At 46.5% G+C, this 22,301-nt stretch overlaps 2 protein-coding genes across 4 annotated transcripts; one reads left to right on the plus strand and one right to left on the minus strand.

Annotated features, from left to right (window-relative positions):
* Positions 1-437: 437 nt before the first annotated feature.
* On the minus strand, positions 438-10,835 carry LOC120811100 (uncharacterized). Its single transcript, XM_040166260.2, has 9 exons — positions 10,717-10,835; positions 10,478-10,535; positions 7,368-7,724; positions 5,998-6,264; positions 4,382-4,669; positions 3,960-4,073; positions 3,682-3,746; positions 1,818-3,533; positions 438-1,511 (listed from the first exon to the last, which is right to left on the minus strand). Exons 2-9 carry the CDS (start codon positions 10,515-10,517, stop codon positions 1,482-1,484), a joined length of 2,877 nt encoding a protein of 958 aa, XP_040022194.2. The 5' UTR covers positions 10,518-10,535; positions 10,717-10,835; the 3' UTR covers positions 438-1,481.
* On the plus strand, positions 10,243-16,977 carry LOC120811092 (uncharacterized). Of its 3 annotated transcripts, none has more exons than XM_078094741.1 (6): positions 10,243-10,431; positions 13,261-13,317; positions 13,764-14,129; positions 15,185-15,424; positions 16,223-16,325; positions 16,529-16,977. In XM_078094741.1, the coding sequence occupies exons 1-6, from the start codon at positions 10,314-10,316 to the stop codon at positions 16,587-16,589; spliced, it is 945 nt and encodes a 314-aa protein (XP_077950867.1). In that variant the 5' UTR covers positions 10,243-10,313; the 3' UTR covers positions 16,590-16,977. The 3 variants fall into 3 exon arrangements, with proteins under 3 accessions (XP_077950867.1, XP_040022186.2, XP_040022187.2); XM_040166252.2 differs by lacking the exon at positions 10,243-10,431 and adding an exon at positions 12,495-12,789 and having other exon boundaries at positions 13,258-13,317; XM_040166253.2 differs by lacking the exon at positions 10,243-10,431 and adding an exon at positions 12,500-12,789.
* The last annotated feature ends 5,324 nt before the right edge of the window (positions 16,978-22,301 follow it).

Raw genomic sequence — 22,301 nt, forward strand, 5'->3', positions numbered from 1 at the left:
TTCCCGATGTTTGGGTGGAGTTGCCAGATGTGCTGTGTGTTTGTTCATGTTGGTTTTCAAAATGGAGGTTCAGTTTATGTCTTTTGATTTTAAAGGATTGTATCATACTGACTGCTGGAAATCTTAAGGAAGAATTCGAAATGCTGCAGCTTTTCAATGTGACTCTCAAAGCAGTAAATAGATTTTACAGCAGCAGGATGGCGCACGTGCAATCGCCTCCAACAAACCCCAGAGCTCACGTTCATGTTAATAATGTTCCACAGAGCAAATGTGTAGCTAAATGATGTGTTTTTATTAGATATCAATGGCGTTGTATGGCTCAGGGGAAATGAGATGTCACGTTTTAGTTGCTGCAGTTCCATCAGGATTTGTTGATACTAATAAACATTTAAAAAAAAACACACACACACACACACACACCAGTCTTATCCATGAAATTCCATATGAAAAGACGATTTATTGAATAATAATGGCATTGAAATTGATTGGTGTAACCCGAACAATCCATTAACACGTTTAAAATGAAGCACAAACATTCTAAATCAATAACTACAAAATCTGTAAAAGTAAGACCGGCGTCCCATTTTACAAACGTGCCGTCCACGACCCAGTGCGGACAGCACGTTGTTACATTGTGCTTTTTCCCCACAGAAAGCTTGGCGGATGAAGTCTTTGCGCTGACATCAGTCACGCGAGGGTTTGATTATTTCAATTAGAGCATTCCATTGATTTAAAGCTTTCCATTGATAAGCGCCTATATCCATTAGTGGGATCTCCCTCCCTAGTTAGCAGAGCCTTAAATCGGAGCGCCAACCTTTTTCCTAATCGAGAGGAAGTGTCGTAAAACGCCTCTGTAAACACGAGGCGCTGAATAAATACTTTCATGTACATAAAAGACCACCAATATGGATAATTTCTTCTTCTATAAATGTCACCTCCCCTGTCCGTCACCAACGGGTGAAACACAAATATAACGGCAGCACATCAATGGCCGCTTGTCAAGGTAGTGTTGATAACTTTTGATGATAAATGGAAGATGGGAGGTGAGCTTGGTCTGGAGCTATGGATCACTGAACCTGTCTACGCTGATGCATGACCACAGCTTCAGAAGTCACAGCAGCACAATACATGTGGGCTTAGTGTTTGGTGAGAGGAGGGGAGGGAGGGGGGGGGGGGGGTTTGATCATGAAAACATGCTTCAGTATCATCACGTAGGTTCTGTGATTATGCACATTGGCCCCCTCCCTTGAGATACATACTTCTTTCTAGTAAAGTAAGACATTTATAACATCCCCATAGGAGACATTTCGCTCATTTGAAGCGGACTGCATGAGGCGCTGGGGTACGGCAGCGCTGCTGGGAGTGACACTTTGTGCAGTCAGTCTTGCTCAACGGGGTGTTGGATCACGTCTGTCAGCTGTTTGCTTGTGTCAGTGGATCCATGCAAGACAGTCGCAGGCTGCAGTCTGTAGTATCTGCCATCATCTGGGTCTCCCTCTGGGTGCCTGATGCTGGAGAGACACAACAAGCCCTTCATTGCCAACGTGTCTCGCAGAAGAAGACAAAAGCCGACACGTACATTTTTTAAAAAGCAACCGTGTCTGAAACACTTGTGACTAAATACATATTTATGGCACCACGAAGACTGTCAATTGTAAAAAAAAAAAAGAAAAGAAAAGAAAAGAAAAATGCATCATCCGTTTACAAGAACCCGTCAAGCGTCCATCCAGAAAACTCACACTCCTGACAAAGAAACATATTGTCGAGGTGACACGAGAGCACAATGTACACATGAAGCATTACATTACATGACCCACCTTCTGTGGTTGGGGGCCGCGGGGTTGTTGCCCCCGTCCGCCATCCCCGGGACGGCGGTGTTGGTCGGCGGGCCGCGGACGGACTCGTGCGGGCCGCTGAGCCACCGGTACGTTAACAGGGGGTCTCGCGGGCTGAGCGCCTCTGGCAGGGGATCTGTGCTGGTTCTTCTTGGGGAGGGTCTGGAACTGCGCGAGGGGGATTGCCGGGGGAGGCGTCGGCGCGTGGCGAGCAGCGAGGACCCGTGCCTGCTCTTCGGAATGAAGCAGAGCCGCCTGGGTCTGTTGCCTCCGACTCTGAAACACTTGAGCCCCCTTGGTGTGGGCTGTGAGGGCAGCCTGGGTCAGCTCGCCCGGATTACGCCGGGCAGAGGAGTGCGGGACTGGAGCCGTGCCTCCTTGGCCGGGCCGATTGGCGCCGTTTGTGACAAGTTGTGTCTGTTTGCCCGGGCCTTGCGGTGCCGTTTGGACCGGCGCGGCTCTGTGTTGCTGGGCCATGTGTGCCTGTGCAAGGTGATTAGGATCAGCCAAAGCTCTTGAATCCGCAGCCCGCGGCGTAGTCGGCCCCTGTTGTGTCCCCGGTCCTTGTGGCAGAGCAGAGCGGCTCACGACGGGCAGCGCCTGGGGGTTATTGTCGTGCGTGGCTTCCTGCCCGGGGGCGCTCTGGCCACCAGACGAGCCTCTGATGTCTCGCTGAGCGCCCTCCCTTTGTGTGTGGCCGCCTCTCTGTGTGTGGTGCTCAGCCTCAAACCGCGTTACACCGCGGCCGCTCGGGCCTTGAACATCGGCCGAGCGGCTCCGCGTCCGTCTGTCCGTTGGCGGTGAACTGGGCGGAGCTCTGCTCCGGGAAGTGGTTCGGCTCTGAGGTGGAGGCTGGGATCGGTTTGGCGCGCTCAACTCTCGTATGGGTGGATGGGTGGTGTAGTCTGTGTAGTCAGAAGTGTACTCAGGCGCTGTCTGTCCTCTTTGAGGAGTGCCACTGGGATACGCTGGTGTCCCTCTCAGAAGATCCCATGAGTTCCTGTCGGCCCGGCGAGGAGGTTCTGGCTGCTGCCCGTACGTCTGCGTGTTGGCGTTTCGCTGAGATGTGTTATTTCCATTATAGTGTGTGTATCCAGTCTGGACTAGGCCAGGCTGATCCTGGTGACCATTCGCCCGGGGGTCACTGCGGTACGACTGTCCACTTTGCATTCTGGGATTTGATTGCCCTGTATGGGTCACGGTTTGTTGATTTCGCGAAGCGTTGCGATCGTTCGTGTCGGTCAACGGAAATGCGTTTTCTCCCTGAGCCTGCTGACCGGTGTTTGGGTACAAGGTGAGGTTGACATGAATGGTGGGCATTTGTGCACGGTTGTTTTGCTGCAGCGTGTTCAGGCTGACCTGGTGATCCCCGGCCCGGATGACAACGTCGGGGTTTTGTGGCTGCGCGGTGGCATTCGGAGCATCGGTGTGCGTGAAGGTCCGGTTGTCGATGCCGTTGCGCGGGTCCGAATTAGCATTCTGAGATGCGTTGTGTAGGAGCCCGCTTGTGCGCGTGCGACCGTTCTGCTGTTGTGTGTCGGCGTTTGGCACGCCGCTCAGCTGCTGCGGGTCGCCGCGATCTGCGCGCGGGTCTGTGTGCGCGCGGTCAGGCTGAAGGGTGTGCGTGTTCGAGTGATAGAGCGGGGGAGGGGGACCTTGGCCCAAATCCCTTGCACCATTAGGTAGTGGATCTGGAGGCTTAACGGGAGCAGATGAAAAATGACAAGAGGGCACAAGAAGGATGGAATGAGAAGGTTCATTTGGCAGAAGCCCTTTAGCACCATCACATGGACAAGATAAAGTCAAAATCAATGGTGAATCATATGTAAACTTTACTGTGGCTTACTACAGGCCTGAGATGTGGGTTGGTCTTCTGCACGGGCACGGCACTATCACTGTGTCTCTGTTGTGCTGTAGTAATCAACATGGCAAGAAGAAAATCACTGTGCTGCAATAACACGCGGCTGAGCTATTATCTGAAGCACAAACAGCAATATGGAACATATTTTTTACTTTTCTTTTTAAAAATGGGTGTTTGATTCAGTGTGATACACAAAAAAATAGTGGACAAACTGAATGTCCGTAATCCCACGCGCACACACACGCACACACACACACACTTACCCCTCCGCCTTCGTATGAGGAAGACAATGAGCACGACGAGGAGCACGATGATTAGGATCAGCAGCAAGCATCCAATCACAATCCCCACCACTTCCCCTACATCCAGACATGTGGCTGGAGCAGAAAGAGTCAAAGGGGGCGAATTAATAAAGATAATGAGTCTGGAGCAAAGGCAGACAAGGGGACAAAAACAATAAAAGAGAGGAGGGGGAGATTCTAAAAAAGGATTATGGAGGAATAACAGCGAGAGAGGAAAACAGAAGAGCGCGGTTGTGAAAGTCACCGAATGACCTTAACCACCCCTGATCAATTCCTCGGGATGCTTTACGTCGTCCTCCTGTCGCGCAGATACAGGAAGCAAAGCTCAAAACCAACCGCCATTACTATCGGTCACAGAGAGGCCGGCGTCCGCCGTGACTCACCTACGATGGTCAGGTCCGTGCCTTGCTGCGACATGCTGCCGATGAGGGCGTTTCTGGCCGTGCAGACGTAGCGCGCGCTCTCTTGGGTGGAGAAGGTCTGGACGGTGAGCACCCCGCTGTCCGGCTGTCCGGACGCCACCGCCTGCCCGCCACGCTGCCACGAGAAGAGGGCGGGGGGCAGCGAGTCGGACGTGCAGGTGAGACGCGCGGTCTGTCCCACCATCACGTCCCCGCCGCCGACACACACTTTCGGGGAAACCTTGGTCAGCACCGGCGTGTCCGGGCCATCTGCCGTGCCGGGAGTAAGAGGACATTGGAAGGTTATCGGCGTCAGAAAAACATTTGGTTCTAAAGTACAAACGGGGATAAATGTGTTCCCCAAAAAGCTGTCAGCATTCCAGGGATGATGTGTTCGGCTTGAGGGTTTATCATTTTGTCAAGCAAGGGTTTAAGCCATCTCGTCTGAGGAAAAGTATTTAAGTATTTTGATGGGTCCTCCTGGACGACGTGCAGCTCATTACTGAGATAATGAAGGAGCCGTGCACTTTTAGGATTCTGAAATCTAAAATCCCAACTGCGGCCCTTCTTGAATAAACATGCGGCTCAACGGTGGAGGCCGAGTGGAAGGCTTTGAGTGAGAAGAACCAACCAGAAAAAATATTTTGTTTAGGGAGTCTATCGCTTGTATTTCAAACTAGATGAGGCACTGTAGTTTTAGAAAAGGGGAATAATGCAACAAAGGAGAATTAGCATAATAAAGAATGAGCTTTAGATGTATCGAGGGGCGGTTCCAGTTATCTTTGGACAGAGACAGGTTTCCTCCCAACTTCTGGTCTCTATGCTAAGCTATGCTAACTTAACTTGCTATCGTTTCCAGCTTCATAACTGACTGAGAGTATCCATCTTCTGATTCCCGAAACCAAATGAGCGTATTACCCCAAAACCTAAAAGAAAATGTCACATGCTGTCTGAAATACATTTAATTCATCTTGCAAAAGGCAAAACGTTTGCAGATTTTTTACTTGTTCAAATGACAGTTAATCATCTTACCAAATGCCACCATGGCTTCCTTTAACTATTCGATGATAATTCATACACTGGGCAATTAAGAAATGAATCAATGGAAAATCATTTAGATTTCGATTTCACCCTAAATGGAACCATAATTTGCTAAATGAACATCCTGCTACAAAAACCTTGAAACTAGCAAAAACTGTGTTTACCGAGGTGGAATAAATCATCAATACGTTTCTGGTGGACTTCTAAACCCTCAGTGTTCTCTTTGCAACCAGAGTTGCCGTTCCATGATGGCCACTATAAAGAGAATGCGAGTTTAAGGCACTTCTTTATTGGCCTCACTTTTCAGACCTTGGTGGTTGCTCCCTTAAGTACGCCGTCAGGGTGATGGGATGTGTTGGGATACAGCCATAAAAAAAAAATTAAAAAAAAGACAAAGCTAGGAGCAGCAGAACAGGCTAATGGAAGGAGATCCTACGCGATCCGGGTGCAATCCAGGACCCTGAGCAGTGCAATGCCGACAGAGCAGATAAGCTCCTGCTGTTTGCAGTGGCCACGGCAGATTAAATGCCCCATGGTCTCGATCAGTGCAAACTCACAGTAAACAGTGAGCCGCTGGGTGGCGGTTTGGGCGCTGACGGGGTTGCTGGCGGTACACGAGTAGTCCCCGGCGTCCCCCCGTCTGGCCGGGTTTATGACCAGCGAGCCACCCGAGATGGTGATGCTGGGGTCGGAGGGGACGGACGCGCCTCCCTTGCCCCACTGGACCGTGATCTCTGTCCCGCTGGTCCACGTGCAGCTCAGAGACACGTTTCTCCCCTCCACCGCTATGGAGGGGACCTGCAGAGTCACCCCGGCAACCGCCTCTGCAGGGAGAGTAGAAAAAAAACACATTTTCACCACGGAGCTGCAAATGCAGTCTTAAAAAGGCTCCCTTACTGTGCGTATAGAGACATGAGTGTGAGAGAGTTCATTTCAAAAGTTGGAGCGACAGAACGATAGAGGGCAGCTTTATGTCTCTGTTGAGGATAATTTGCTGTAATCAAAGAAAGCGAGAGCCGAGAAGGGACAGGATTCAGATAGGAGGCACAGATGGCGCATGAGGGGGCAGGCGGTGTGAGTGGTAGCTGAGATGCCTCTTGGCGGGCAGCCTAAGTTAAATAATTGGAGAGGGAGAAGCGGGGGCGGGGGGGCGTGCAGACGGAGGCTGTGACTGAGAGAAAACTGCCGCAAAAACAAACAAACACTCAAGCAGACACCAAATACTTCTAAATCACTTGCATTCGTTGCTAACTTAGTGGCTGCATGGGTCTCAGCAGAAGCATTTTATATTTTAGGATTTTACTCCTTAGTTGTGGAGGGAGAAGGAGGTCGGGAGAAGTGCCGAAGCAGGCGGAGGATGTGACCTTTCAGCAATAATGGACCGGTGTTTCTAACAGGGTGTAGTTACCCTGACACCCTGCTAGCGCTGGTGGTTACAGGAAGGAGAGAGAGCGGAACGCGTGCGGGCTCTTGTCCGAAAATATTCAGGCTCCATTTCGGCACTGACTGTAATTTAATGCAAATGCTACTAGTGTATGTAAATGTGACACTACATATTTAGACGGCTACAATATCAAACATCTAAGAGCATGAACGCTGCATATCAAATGGGTTCCATTAGCATAAAGCCCTCAGCCACTCGCTCCATCCCCTCCTCCTCTTCCTCCTCTTTCATTCATTTTACCACGCCGTCTATGGGTCACTAATTTCATTACACCTCCCAGACTAATTCTCTTACTCCCCAAATCCTCCCTCTTCTCTCTTTACTCCCTTCTGTTCCTCCTCCTCCTCCTCCTCCTCCTCCTCCTCCTCCTCCTCCTCCTCCTCCTCCTCCTCCTCCTCCTCCTCCTCCTCCTCCTCCTCCTCCTCCTCCTCCTCCTCCTCCTCCTCCTCCTCCTCCTCACAGGCCCACTTATTTACTCCTTACCAAACACCCTCAGCTGAACAGATCCAGAGTTTGGTAGCAGGCCTGTTGTAGCAGCGGGCTCAACGGTCACGGTGAAGGCCCCCGCATCTCGGAGCTGGGCGCCTTTGATTCGGAGCTGGTTGGCCGTGACGGCGATCCTGCCCTCGAACTGGGTCCCCGCGTTGGTGGACGGGCCCGTTTGGCTCCACTGAGCCACGCCCACTCCTTGGTACTGCCACAGCACGTTGAAAACCTGGGGCGCCGTCAGCACCGTCAGCACCGTCAACACGATCTCTGAACCGGTTTGGACCAGCACCGGGTCAGTCTGGAACTTGATCTCGACCTGGTTCTGAGCCCGCGCGCTGGCCCAGAGGAGGACTGAACAGAAAAGAGAAAGCTTGTAGAGTGTCAACGTGCAATTTGGAGCCAATTGTGTAATGCGCCATTTACGAGACAAAAAAAAACACAAAATTCAAATCCAAAATTAAGGCCCCGAAAAATAATCATGCGAGCGTGATATGATCAGAATAATAACACATGGGTTCACAGCCCAACGGTGAGTTAAAGAGTGAGGAATAAACAACAAGTGGTTTCAATGACCACCAATAACCTCCGTACACTCAATTAACTTCTTATTAGAAGATGAGGAGAATATAATATAATTTAAAGCTACAGGTTAGTTAAATTTATTTCTTTACTAAAGGTACTTTTTTTAAGATAAATATTTAACCAAAGTTTTTATGTCTATTGAAATGAGAGAAGAGCATTTATTCATCACCGCTCCATTGTAACTACACACAAAAGAGCAAGGAGGCAGCTTCCATACTCAAGAAATTTAGGATTCACTTCTGTACAGTCGGAGGAAGGAGGGAATGCATAGTCCAGCAAGTCCCAATATCATACAATATTTCCAAATAATAAAAAGCTTAGAGGAAAAAAGACACTCTGCTCTCTCATCAAATTATAACAAATAAATCTATGATCACAACCTCTGAGATCGATCTTGTGACCTTCAGGTGGGGCTGGACATTTAACTGTAATGTTTCTGCAGGGTACACACATCTTTCTTTATACTAAGAACATTATTATGATTAATACTTTGGTACTTTCACTGGGGATTTGAAAGCAGGGCTTTCTTTTTTTTAATTGATGCATTGGTAGTTTTACTTAAGCAAAGGATGGGAATGCTTCTCTCACCACCACACAGAGGGAGAAATCTATAGATACACACAGGCTGGGCTGAGGAATCAGAAACCTATTAGTAAAGTACACACTCTTTTCTCCCCTTGTAGATTTCACACCATGTTTTTGGATTGTAAGTGATCCCGAGCTAAACATCTATTTTTTCTGTTTTTCTAGGGCTGACTTGAACTAAGCCGTGTCAAGAATCATATTTGCACTCTCTCCTCTCAAGAATAAGCAAAGCAATTCTTCAAAAGCCATGTTGGAAAAAAAAAACCTGAATTTTCAGGCATTGAACTACCGGATGCTATTTGACCATTTGTGAGTGAAGATTTGAAGAAAATGTTATATTTGGCTGCCAGTCTTCCCGCTTGTTTGGGTTGGTTTTACAAATTCAGACTCTGATTTCTCAGAACAGTTTTACTGGCATGTGGAGCGACCACACAGGAAGGCTCTGGCCAACCAACAAATCCATACGGTCCTGATCAGTCTCATCGGAGCAGAGTGTAAAACAAGCAGCCAAAAAGCGAGATGGATGCATTCAGGTTCCAAGACAAGAGTCCATATCAAAAAGACATCGCAGGAGGTTCGGTGCCCGATTAATGATATCACCGGCCTCGTTACCTTATCAGTAGAGACGGGAAGATAAAAAGACACACACGTCAGAAGGGTAAAACCTCCAATGAGTGACAGCGTTGTTTTGACTGCAACGGTCAATTTAACATTGATGTGGATCTATTGAAGTGATCTAGTTGGAGATCTGTACCGTGAGTGATCAATGGCCCACCAGCCATGCCGACCCCGACCACTGGTGATAAACCGGTGGGTCACTGCAAACGGTTCATTCTGACAACGGACGGCTGTTCCTGAAGATACAACATAAATCCCTTCTTGTGCACGAGAGACGTTTTCCACAGGCATTTAGAATATAAAAAGTAAAAAAAAGCTCTTATGAATTGTGTAGGGTGAATCCGTATTTTGAATCGCAGATAGCGAGCAGCAGAATTCATATCTAATTAAATTAAAATGTTGCCGATCATTACTTCAATTATTATCTTTCATGCATGAATAACATCCCCTGGTTAAATCGACAAATTAAAATATAATTCATATTCCTGGTTATAATTTTCTCTGCTCATCTTGCAGCACAAATATCTAAAGTGGATCATTTGTATACCTTCAACAGCATAGAATACCACAGGCGGGATCAGATCTGTAATCTGGCATCGGGACTTGACTCAATATTTATTTGAGACAAATAATCCTCGATCTTTGCAAACACACTCTTCGGTATGAAGGATGAAGGATTGAGTCACATTAGTCGCTCACATGTGGGTTTTTATGTGATATTTTCATGGGATTTGATGGCAATAATGAAAACATTATCACCAGCTCTTTAGATTGTTTATGTTGTGTGAATGACCAGACACTCTTCCAATCTATGTCGCCTGAGATTAAAAAAACTTTTGTAATTTTGACAGTTTTCAGTTTCTTCGTACAAAGTTGTTTGTTAATATTTTCATAACCAATAGCCAAGTATCTGTGTTGAGCAACAACTACTTACCGTCTTTAGTGGGAAACTACCGTACTGCCCATTCCTAAGCACACGTCGTCTACTGGCATAGAAATATGGAAAAAACATTGACCTCCTCGTCACCCTGGATCATCACAACATCTCAGATCTACCAGCTTGGGAGGAGGCCCTGAAGGCACCACGTCACTCAGCAGGGCTCTGTCGGGAATGCGGCCCCGCAGGTTGCGGCGGAGACGCGCTTTGTGTGCGAAATGAAACGGGTTTTTCCTTTTCTCTTCACAGCGTGCTCCGAATACCAGATCGTCCCCTCCCTGGACTCCCTTCCCCACCCCGCTTTTTTTTGGGGAGCTTGTTTGAACCATTTGAACGGTACGAGCGTGATTTGTGCGTGAGAGTGATTTAAAAGATGTTTTACCTGCCAGCGACAGACTGAGAAGCAGCAAAGGTTGTCTCATGTCTTCAGTCGGGCCGGTCTGTGGAGAGATCGGAGACTTTTATATGACATATAGCCCCTGTGTAATATGTTAAGCAGTTCTGCGGTCTGTGCGAGTGATCGCCGTGCTAATATTTGCGATTACATTTCGATAATAGCCGACAAAAAACAACGTCAACACGTTATCACCCGAGCAGCGATATGAGCTGTACGAAACATACCAAAGTGTTTCCCCCCGGTCTTAATGTCCATATTTGGGGCTGAAATAATAATAATAATCTGTGTTGGTTTGTGCTCCAGAATTTATGAGTGTACTTCCTGCTTCTCTTACATTACCTGCAAAAATACACCTGTTCTCTTAAAGGGCCCGCAGCCTGTGCTATGACCTGCATTCTTTCTAACAGCCAGCGGAGGGCGACTCCTCCAGTTATCAAAAATAAATCTGCTTGTATAGAAGTCGATGAGAAAATTATTACTTCTCACTTGTGTAATTACACTTATTCAACATTGTAAACATGAGTTTATGGCCTCAATATCTAGTTTATTCTTCATTGTGAAATTAAAATGCTTTAGGGCAGTCTGATTTTGTCTTACAAATTCAACCCTTTCACAGTCTGTTTTGAATTTGTGACAGTTTATTGTAAACATTTTTATTGGCTACACATGACTTATTTGGAGTTCTGTCGTATTAAGCTCCACCCTCCCATGTCACCTCTGGTTGAAAAGATACAAGATAGTAAAGTCCAAAGTGCAGGACTCAATACTTCAAAGACAAACATATTGGCCAGATAATAGATTGCTCCAGTGAAGTGCAGTTATTACCATCACCATTTCAGAAAATACAAACATTTCATTGTATTGGTTACGTTCTATAAAAAACTGATTTTCCGTTTGACTTACCTGAAGGTCATTTTTATTTTCCGAGGCTACGCTCTTTCAGGGCTGCTACGAAGCGGTAGATTAAATGGTATGGGGTAATATTACCATTATACGTTCAATTCATTGCTCCATTTACTCCCTTGTGCAGTGGTATGGGTTGATGATTAATAGTGACAATGTCTGCTGGAGAACAAGGGGCTAATGTTGAGGGCAAAGTGTTGATGTTTTGCAGCTGATGTATGAGTGCCACCCACTGGTTAATTCCAGCAAACAGCACTCTTGTGCAAAGAACTCAGTAGGGGAGCCACAGCTGTGATTCCCATGATTATTCATAAAACCCTCCGCAAATACAAATGGATTCATAATCGGATCTGAATCATTCGTTACATCTGTGCCCCGGGATGCGTTTCATGAAGCGAGCTCACCCCCGAATAACTGATGTCGTTACGTTCCACGTGCTCTATGGTTGAGTAAAAGAGGCAAAACGATCGCATCTCAAAGTCTGTTTAGGAGCTGTTACGCAGCTTTTCAATCCTATTACATTATCATGCTCGACAGATGTTTTTTTTGTTTCTTAGAGTTCACGCAAACAGCTGAGGTGTAAATGCAGATTCATAATAAGAACATTAGCACAGTTTGATTATGACTCCACTAAATTAGCATCTTTATTCTGAATAATCCCATGTGCAAGGAGCATCAAACCGTCGATATACGCTTTGCATGCTTGAGTGTTTTCTCAGTTTCATGTGAGTCGGATTATTTTTTTAAAAAGGGGAAGAAAAATAGAGTAATTCATACATGTCTTCCTCTTCCTGCAGTACAAAGGCCTTTTATGAAAAAATAGTTACGACATTGTTTCTGGTTTCCCTTGAAAAGAATACCTTTGCATGTTTCTCTGTGTGTGTGTGTGTGTGTGTGTGTGTGTGTGTGTGTGCGTGTACACACAGCTAAACAAAAGCAACAACAGCGGTGTGAAAAACCCGATCGTTTTGTTGTTTGGATTTGGTCGGGAAAGAGGCCGGGGCCGTTACAAGAGGAAAAGTTCCTTTATTCCAAGAAAATAGCTTTTACAAGGGGGCCGGGGCGGGGGGCGAGGGGCGAGGAGGGGGGGGGGGGGACTACTTCATAAACAAGGAGACGCCTACGCGACTCAGAGACCGGACCTGCCGGGCTGAGAGGAGACGCTTCCCGCCACGCTGCGCTCCTGTCTGGGAAGCGTCATCTTGAACTAAATCGATATATATATAAATATACATATACACATACATACATATTTATACATCTCGTGGTGCCATGGCCGCCGCTTTGTAAAGTCGTTTCGTTCCGTGCGGTAAGTCTACTCCCAGGGCGACTTGCGAGTGTGCACCTTGACCTCTGAGGAAGCCACGCTCGGCAGGCTCGAGACGCGTCGTGAGGTAGGTGAATCCCCCCCGCTCCGGGGCCTTCTGGTGGGGAGGACTTCCAGGTAAACAGCGAAGGGAACGCCAGGTTATGTTTAATGTATGGGGGGGGTGGGGGGGGGGGGGGGGGGGGGGGGGTCCTGCACTGCTCTGCCCCCCCCCTCCGTGTCTCGCTGCAGAAGCTGTGCTTCAGGGGCTTCATTTCACTTTTTGGCAGCAGTCCCGTCCACATTTTTGTTCCAAGTTCTGTGTGCGGCAGCAATACTGCTGTTCTCTGGGCCCCACATAAATAAATGAAGAGAAAAAGATTACCCTTAACATTTGAATTGCATATTCTAACGGGGCGGCGTGCCGCTTTAATTGCTTTTGCTCTCGTTTTACATTTACATTTCCTCTGGAGGTGAGGTTGTTATTCTTGCTGTGGTACAGAGGAAACGCTTTTCTCATGGACACATTCCTCGCTTTGTTCTCCGTCTACATCAGCAGGTGTCATGGATCTGCAGCGTTTCCTGTGTTGGAAAGCGGCCCTGCTGATTCTCTCGTGTAAGGATTTCTGTTTGAAACCACCGACCGAATGAGTAAAGAAAAAAAAGGTGTTTCATGACACTGCATTATTGACATCTCCTCCATCCTTTGCCTATCAAGTTAAGGATTGTGATTAATACTCCCTGTGGGGAATGCACAGGGGCTTACCAGGGCCGCTGCAGCCCTGATACAGGTTTTCGCATGTTTATGTGGTTTGATGGATATCACATTAGGCATGGCTGTCACGCGCCATAAATCATCACTTGACATTCTTTGACAGAAAGCAGCTATATGCATATTCATAAAGTCTCTGCTGGGAACAGAGATGAAGTATCATATTATTGTTTGATTTATCAGCTTCATATTTTGCTCAAGCAGCGAGACAAAAAATGTCACATCCGATGCGCAGGAACATAAACAGCATGTTTGACGCGTCACCAAACTGTCCCCCCCTCTGTCCTCAGTGCCCCGTGGGCTCCGGTGCATGTCGGTGCACATCCTCAACGAGGAGCCGGTGCACGTGATGCCGGACTCCAGTCTGGTGCTGAGGGCCCGGATCGAGCACGGGCCCCTGGAGGAGGTCTCCGCCGTGACCTGGGAACGGGAGCCCGAAAGCGGCGTCGGCCACGACAGAGTGACGCTGGCCCGCTGCCCCGCCGGAGGCCTCGAGTGCGCCGGCACCAGGCCCAGCGTGCACGTCCGCGTGGACCTGCGGGAGACGACGCTCCAGATGGACGGGTACAGCGGGGCGGAGAGCGGCGTGTACGCCGTGACCGTGACGGATCACAAGGGGGCCGAGACCACGGCGCGCTGCGTCGTCCGCAGCTATGGTACGGCCCCGTGCTCGGCTTGTGAGTGCATTATTGATGCGAGAGCACTTTGGTAACTTTGCAGACATGGCTGAAACATCCCTGGAGATTTATCAATTATTCAATTGATCAAAATGGAAAAAAGTGTTTTATCAGTAAGCATTTTTAGAGAGCCACTTGAGTCTGGGAATGATGAACGGCATGAACCAACGTCACCATGAATGAGCTTTTGGTGAGGCGTTAGTTTAAAGTATAAAAGAGGAGGCGTGATGATTCTCTTTCCTTATCCATTACATGAAGACAACTCATTTAAAAACAAAGCCGTCTCACCTCGAGCTCCATTTAGTGGCATCCAGTCGTATTACATTTCCGAGGTTCAAAGTTTATTTATTTTTTTACAATATAAAACAACAATGCCCGTTAAATCCCTTCGGCTTTTTTGACAGTTTCTCAGACAAAAATGACTAATTGAAAGAAGACAACACGGGCTTTTCATTTGTCCTCTTTTTACACATTTAATTAACTGAGACATTGATTAATTGCAAAAAAATATGCTGGGATGAATGCATAATGGCAGTAATCATTAATTGCAGCCCTTATAATCCTCCACCAGGATAGAAGAAACATACCAAAGTAGAAATATTTTAATATTTTCCAGCTGACGCTGTCCCGGCCTTTCTTGTGTTGACTCAAACAATTACCAACTGATTAATGCGTTTTAATTTCATGCCAGCAGGCAGTGTTTCCTTCAGATTGTGGATGTCTCATTTAATAATGAAAACACTTATTAAATGTGCATACAGGCTTTGCTCGGGTCCTCCTTTTGTCTCCCTGCTTCCAGGCGAGTCCGGAGGCGCCGTGAAGCTTCCACGGCTTTCTGTCAAAGCTTCCGAGCTTTAACGTTGATCCGTCCGCTATAAACGGTATCAATACAAATCTGCCCTCTCAGCCTCCAGCCCCCCCCATCATCCAGTTCTCCGACATTATGCCGCACTCACGGGCTTTCCTGTCGTCCGTGAAACTGAGCCAGTTACCCCCCCCCCCCCCCCCCCCCGTCCCCTCGTCTGCCCTCACAGAGGCGGTGCACCACGTGTCGGTCAGCATCAACGTGTCCCACGCCTCGCTGCTTTGCGGCGAGGCGTGGGGCACGGAGCCGCGCTTCAGCTGGTTCCACGAGAGGGTCGCCGTCACCGATGCCGTGGGGAGGGTCTCCGGAGACGGAACCACGTTGTTTGTGACCCGGACGCCCTTCTGCGGCCATTTCACCTGCGTGGTCAGCAACAAGCTGGGCCACAGCGCCGCCAGCTACACCGCGGGTACGAGTCCTCACTTTATCAGTCAGCAGTTCTTTAACAACAACAACAGGGAATACGGTGTTCTCAGAAGTGGAATCTCTAGACTAGTAAATTTGACCATTGTGTGGGTTTACGTACATTTGGGGGTCTGAAGGGTCCACAGACACACAAACTGAAATAAGACATGTTGATTCCTTTGTGGGTCGTCTGCATCAAAGAATATATAAATATAATTTGACAAGCTATTCAAATTTCACTGCCATTCTCATGTCGCATGCAGGTTTAGCAGTTGGTTGAGACCAAAACAGAGCAATAAAAAAAGAATGGCATTCACCAAGTAGCCAAAGACACAACTCAAAGTGAATGATAGTGCGGTGCAGCGTCTGCAGGACGGGAGAATAGGAGATAGGACGCCGTATCGGGGTTCCCCCCCCCCGTAGAGATAATATGTGCATGTTGTGTTTACACAAAATGATGTAATTTGCTTAAACCAGATGACTGGATAACAAGGCTGCTGTGCTAATTGGACTCCTCGTTTAAAGTCAGCTCGATGCAGACCATAGCCTCATTGTACTTTGTATCACTGGTGGTGTTTCAGTAATAAAAAGGATTTACCACAGTGCGATCAAGAAAACACCACTGATGCTAAACGGCGAGCCCACGGTTGGGGTTAGAGGCGTGATGTTTTAAGGATCCCTCCTGTCAGTCGGAGCCGTTCCATATGGTTTGCTGATTTAACAAAGTTGCCTCTGAGGAACTTTTGACCTTTTAGGGCGGCCATGTGCGATGATGTTTGGTTGTTTTTCTCCTGGCGGACAGCGCCTTGCAGGACAGAGGGCAGGGGGCCAACAGCAGCCGTCCTGTGTCCCGTCCTCCTCCTCCTGCTGCTGTTTGGAGGGGGGCTGGCGTTCCTGCTCTGGAGGTACAGTAATGCATCATTATTATTTTCAGGCTATGCGCTGATAATAAAGCCATATGCTGGGATAAAAACTACTTTACAATATGAAAACAGCGGAATGCTAGACGGCCAGCACAGTGACGCACAGGAAGCATGACATCACCGTTTCGTCTCGTTGGTTCGCGGCTGCTGTTTTGATCTCAGTTGGACGCTTTGTTTCTTTTCAGGCGACACAAGCACAGTTACAGAGGAGAGAGGCTGCAGGATCATTTGGATGACACCATCTAAAAACAAATAATAATCCCTCCAAAACCAGCCCGAGATACGACAGAGGAACGCAGCTGAGTGAAATGGGTTGTGAGGCTGGAACTTCCTGTCCTGTGAGCAGCATGACCTTACGCTGTACTGGAACAATGTGCTGAGTGAACTGCTCGCTCGCAAGTGGAGGAAATCTAAAAGTGGAAATGTAACTTGGAGGTGCCAGCAAGGTCTCTACACTGCCTCCTGACACTGTGTGTTTAATAAAGTAATCAGGTTTGTAAGCTTGAATCCACTTAACATTGTATTGAAATGTCAAATGATACCTTCGCAATAAAATCCATCTACAGAATGTGATAAATCTCTTCCTGCTATGTGAAAAATGGGAATTAAAAAAAGAATTGAGACAGTTACAAAATGTTTGAAATGGTGTTTCCGATCTGCTACTAGATGATTATATCAGTTAGATTTGCTTGAAGCGCTCATCTATGATGCTCCGGGTTGATTGGTGACTCTAAATTGCCCGTATGTGTGTGAATGAGAGTGAACGGTGGTTTGTCTCTTGCGTCGGCCCTGCGATTGACTGGCGACCAGTAAAGGGTGTCCCCAGTCTGTCGCCCATGTTAGCTGGGACTGACTGCAGCCCCCCTCTGACCCTGTATGAAGATGACTGACTCGTCTATGAAAGCCTCTCAAAACGAGAGAAAGGTTGACATTGGCCATTATGGAACTGGGATAACAGTATTAAATAACAAAATCTAATGATGGAGTAAAGGTCTGAAAAACATGAGTGTAAGAGACCAAGAGTAAGCACACAAAAAATGACAATTTAAAACTGAAAAGTGATTATTTCTTGCTATTATGGCTCATATTTTTCAAGTACGTTTTTGTGGAATCTTGCACAATACATCAAACTTAAATCCTCTTCATTGATCAGCTGCCGCCTGTCAGCTTGGTTCAGCTCAAAATGATCCCAGTGATTCGTCCTCTGGGACCACCCCCCCCTTCATTTATGTTGAAGTTAAACTCTTCTTGGTGCTCATCCAGGGACGGCAAAGTGCGTGTCAAAGATAACGCTCTGAACAAACCGTCGCGCTACACAAGACGTGAACCCTGCGACCTCCAGCAGTGTCATGGCTGTGCTGCGTGGATCTACACACGACCACGGGGAGGAAACCGGAGCAGAGGAGCAGGAGGCGAAGGACATGTCACGTTGGGCGGGGGAGGATGGAGCCATTGAACATCTGCCATGAGTTTTAGGTGCGCCCAAGAGTTTTCAGCCAAATGCCGTTTCCGTCTTCTACGATGGTAATTTGACAAAGAGACGACACTCTTTTTGCAGCTGCAAAAAGTCGTATTTCTATTATTATTGCCAGAAAAGCAGGAATGGGAGATACAGCTTTAAGCTCCCGGAGGCTACATCCCAAGGTGAGAAAGACAATGATGAAATATTATGAAAATGGAATGAAACTTGTGTGTGGAATACAGATCAGTCATTACCTCAGCTGAAGTTTGTATGAAACTTGCCCTTATATATGAAATACAGCCTTGTGGGTCTTTAAAAGTCGCAAATGCAGATGGAATGTAAAAAGGAGTACGCCATTGTTAACTACTAGAGGCGCCTCACCGGCCAACGTCATTGTAGTTTATTACCGCAGCAAACATGCGCTCAATCCATGTCCATAAATGAGTCTTTTAGAAATAGTTTTCAATAAGGACAAATAGATGCATGGCTCAGAGAGATTGGACGTATTGAGAGAATGGGCTTTGCTGACAGACTGCCTCTCTCATAAAAAGGTTTAAAAAGGTTAATAAAAAGTTTTTTTTAGTATTACCCCCCAAAAGTGTCTGAATTATCTTTACATGCCAGATCGGAGTGCAGCAGCAAAGACCAGCTGTCTGCAGAGAAAAATAAAAAGGTCAAAAGTATCATGCTTTTACTGCACTAAGCTGACGTCCGAACACAAATCTACTGGCGGCTCGGCCGAGGCACAGTGGTGCTTTGAGCTAAATACTAACAGCACGCCAACGATTCCAACAGACCGAAGTGTATTTTTAATTGAACTAAGTACAACTGATGCTGATGGATACGTCATTAATATTTTGGTCAGACAAGATTATGGCCCATGGTGATGGCAGATCAAGTAATAGGTTAGTCTGGACCCAAGAGATGGGCTAAGTATAGTGTGATGTCTGGGTTGAGAAAAGACTGGGCACTTTGTTCATTTATCTCCATCAAAATGATCCGTTAATAATCTAAACTGCAGACACGTTTCCCGACTGATGAAAAATGTCCGCGAAGGACCAAATGTTTGAATTGTCCATAATTCACACAGTCCATTGAACAGAAAGGACGCTGATCCCTGACAGCTCAATAATATCTTATCACCATCTCTGGTCACACACACACACACACAATAGCCGATTCATAGATTCAGATTGAGGGGTGCATTGTTCTCTGGGACTGTTAAGGAGCGCTGCACAGATTCACGGAGCATCCATGAGAAACATCAGTGGCCATTCTTCCCTCCTTTGACCCCCAATTATTCCATGTCTTTGTCCATTCCTGCCATGTAACCGTTATCGCAGCTGCATTTCCTCGCCAGAACTATACGTATTCATGTCCATAGAGATCGGTTGACAAAAAGAAGAATGGGAGGTCTGGTGTGGTTAGAGAAAAATGTGACCAGCTGTTAGAGAGACTCAGATGTTCATTTCACAACCAAGCATATTAATACGAGCATGGATCTCTGAGCAATAAGTCAGCATTTGGGCGGATTCTGAAGATAAATACGAGGTAAACACAAAGCTACCACAAAGGATACAGTTAGCTTTGGATTAACAGCAACGCTGCACACAAACACATCTTTACAATAAAATGCTCTACAGTCTGTGTCTGGAAGTAAAACAAAACCAGTCGTCAGGCAAGCTGGGGGGTTTGTGGGCTTTGTGCTAAGCTAAATTGAGCTAAGCTAATCAGCTGCATATGTCGCCACATGGGGGGGGGGGGAGGGGGGGGATTTTTATCATCCAACCAGCATTGGATAAGAGTTCAAATTTCACTCTAATTGTTGGAATGCATTAGATGCATTCCAAGTATTGTTCTTCGAATCTTTATTTGTTGGAATGCATTAACGATGCATTCCAAGTATTGTTCTTCGAATCTTTATTTCTTCATCTTCAACTTCTTCTATTTCTTCCGCGCCACCTTTCAACTCCTTCACACTTTCAGCTATTAAAACCGTTCAAATATTAAAATGTTCAGCTCCTTTCTGGCTTGAGGGCTATGACTTTTCAGCTTTCTACCTCTTATGCTTGAATTTATATAAATCAATAATCATTAATATTTTAACATGGTTTTCAAATGGAGTTTGCTTTCAAATCCTCCTAAACTTCTTCAACTTTCAGATTTTTCAGCTTCGCAAATCTTTCAGCTACAGACACCATTTCAACTTTCAAATGTTGACACAAGTCTTAACTATTTTATGAAAAAAACTGCTTCTTGATATCTATTGTACTTTTTTCATAATCACTGATTATGTTTCACTAGTTCTTCGCTCCGTTTCTGACTTTTACATGAGTGTGTATTGCGTCTGCTAGAGGGGGACCTCGACGGCTAGAGTGTGGGGCATCGCAGGAATCTGGTAAAAAAAATATGGAACTTCTGTCCTTGCAGCCAAAGTATACACTCTAGAGGCTTCATTTCTTCAGATTAATGAGGGTATGGTTGTGCTGATTGGATTAATGTGTTCATGGAATCCCAGAGTTCTTTAGTTTTGGCGCAAGGAGTGTTTGAGTGACACAACCTCTGCCAAAAGCCCCATAGGCTCCAATACAAATCTGCCGACATATTTCTCACAAAAATCCACAAGGTACACGTTTTGTCAACGGCCATAGGAGCCGTATTTATTACCGGACAGACATAAAAACACATCCACGCGTTCGGTAGAGTCTTGGGTCTCATACAAACGCCGTATTTTTTAGATAGCTGTTATAGTTTTGCGCTGGTTCTCATTTGTTTGAGGTGTGGATTCTGTGTAACTCGCTGTCCTGTGTCTGCCCTCTTGCAGCCGCACAGGTGCGTCGTTGTCGTGGTTACGAGCACTCACATGCTGCAGGATCTGTCTGTGACTCACAGCTGCTCCTATGACCTGATTAGTGGAGTCACATGACGCAGCTATGCTTTCTGTCAACAGACCAATATGATAAAGACACTAGCCCCCCTCCCCCCTCCACCCTGACCTCTACTTACTGTTAATCACTCTCAGTCAGTCAGTCTGTCTAATTCTCCTCCCCTCTCCCTCTCTTCCTCACCACCATTCCCTTCCTCACCCTCTCACCCTCCCTCCCTCTATCTACACCCCCCCACCCCACCCAATCCAATAGGTGCGCCGTTGCCGTGGTTACTCGTAAACACGCTGCAGTATCTCTGTGTGTGACTCACAGCTGCTCCAATGACGTGATTAGTGGAGTCACATGACGCAGCTATGCTTTCTGTCAACAGACCAATATGATAAAGACACTAGCCCCCCCTCCCCCCTCCCCCCTGACCTCTACTTACTGTTAATCACTCTCAGTCAGTCTAATTCTCCTCCCCTCTCCCTCTCTTCCTCACCACCATTCCCTTCCTCACCCTCTCACCCTCCCTCCCTCTATCTACACCCCCCCACCCCACCCAATGCAATAGGTGTGCCGTTGCCGTGGTTACTCGTAAACACGCTGCAGTATCTCTGTGTGTGACTCACAGCTGCTCCAATGACCTGATTAGTGGAGTCACATGACGCAGCTATGCTTTCTGTCAACAGACCAATATGATAAAGACACTCGCCCCCCCTCCCCCCTCCACCCTGACCTCTTCTTACTGTTAATCACTCAGTCAGTCAGTATGTCTGTCTATTTCTCCTCCTCTCTCTCTCCCTCTATCTCTTCCTCACCACCCCTCCCTTCCTCACCCTCTCACCCTCCCTCCCTCTATCTACACCCCCCCAACCCACCCAATCCAATAATTTCAAAATAAAAGCCACATGGAGGGAATTTTTACTGTAATGTTTGTGATGAGGCCTATTAATTAAAAACTTCTTAGTTTGAATAACAAACATTCTGTCTCCCACTACGAATATTACTCGTACTTCTAGTACTACAACTGATACTTCTACTACCATACTACTAGTATTTCTACTGCTATTAATACTACAACTACTACTAATGTTATTACAAATACGACTATGGCTAATAGTATTACAGCTGTTTCTACTGCTATTGATACTAAACCTACTATTACTGCTAGTACTACTAATACCACAATTATAACTAATACTACTACTAATATTACTACAAACAATTTTAAACAAATTTAAGCTCCTGCAACTTCTGTTTTTAGAAAATCTATTGAAATTCAGCTTCCCCACTTCCTGTATTTTCAGCAGTTCTTTAAAATAATTTCAGCTATTCTTATGCCTCTATCAACAGCAATTTTTCAATATTCATTTCTGTATTTTTTTGCAATATTTCAAATTTATTTCAGCTGTTTTCATTTCTGCTTTTTCAGCAAATCTATTGAAATTCCTTTCAGCTTCTCCCATTTCTGTATTTTCAGCAATTTCAAATTCATTTCAGCTTTTCTAATATCTATAATTTCAGCAAATGTATTCAAATTCCCTTCAACTTTCTGTATTTTCAGCTATTTTAAAAAGTTCATTTCAGCTTTCAGCTTTTTGCATTCCAACGCATTTTCAGCAGGAA

This window comes from Gasterosteus aculeatus, chromosome 20 (genome assembly GCF_964276395.1).
Source record: "Gasterosteus aculeatus chromosome 20, fGasAcu3.hap1.1, whole genome shotgun sequence".
Classification (NCBI taxonomy): Eukaryota; Metazoa; Chordata; class Actinopteri; order Perciformes; family Gasterosteidae; genus Gasterosteus; species Gasterosteus aculeatus.

Coding starts and splice junctions, on each gene's coding strand:
- LOC120811092 (XM_078094741.1), top strand. CDS start 10,314: ATGAAACGGGTTTTTCCTTTTCTCTTCACAGCGTGCTCCGAATACCAG. Junction 13,318..13,763: donor GGCCCTGCTGATTCTCTCGT/GTAAGGATTTCT, acceptor CTCTGTCCTCAG/TGCCCCGTGGGCTCCGGTGC. Junction 15,425..16,222: donor CGCCGCCAGCTACACCGCGG/GTACGAGTCCTC, acceptor CCTGGCGGACAG/CGCCTTGCAGGACAGAGGGC.
- LOC120811100 (XM_040166260.2), bottom strand. CDS start 10,517: ATGAGACAACCTTTGCTGCTTCTCAGTCTGTCGCTGGCAG. Junction 6,265..7,367: donor TGTTCAGCTGAGGGTGTTTG/GTAAGGAGTAAA, acceptor CTCTCCCTGCAG/AGGCGGTTGCCGGGGTGACT. Junction 4,074..4,381: donor CACGGACCTGACCATCGTAG/GTGAGTCACGGC, acceptor TTTCTGCTCCAG/CCACATGTCTGGATGTAGGG.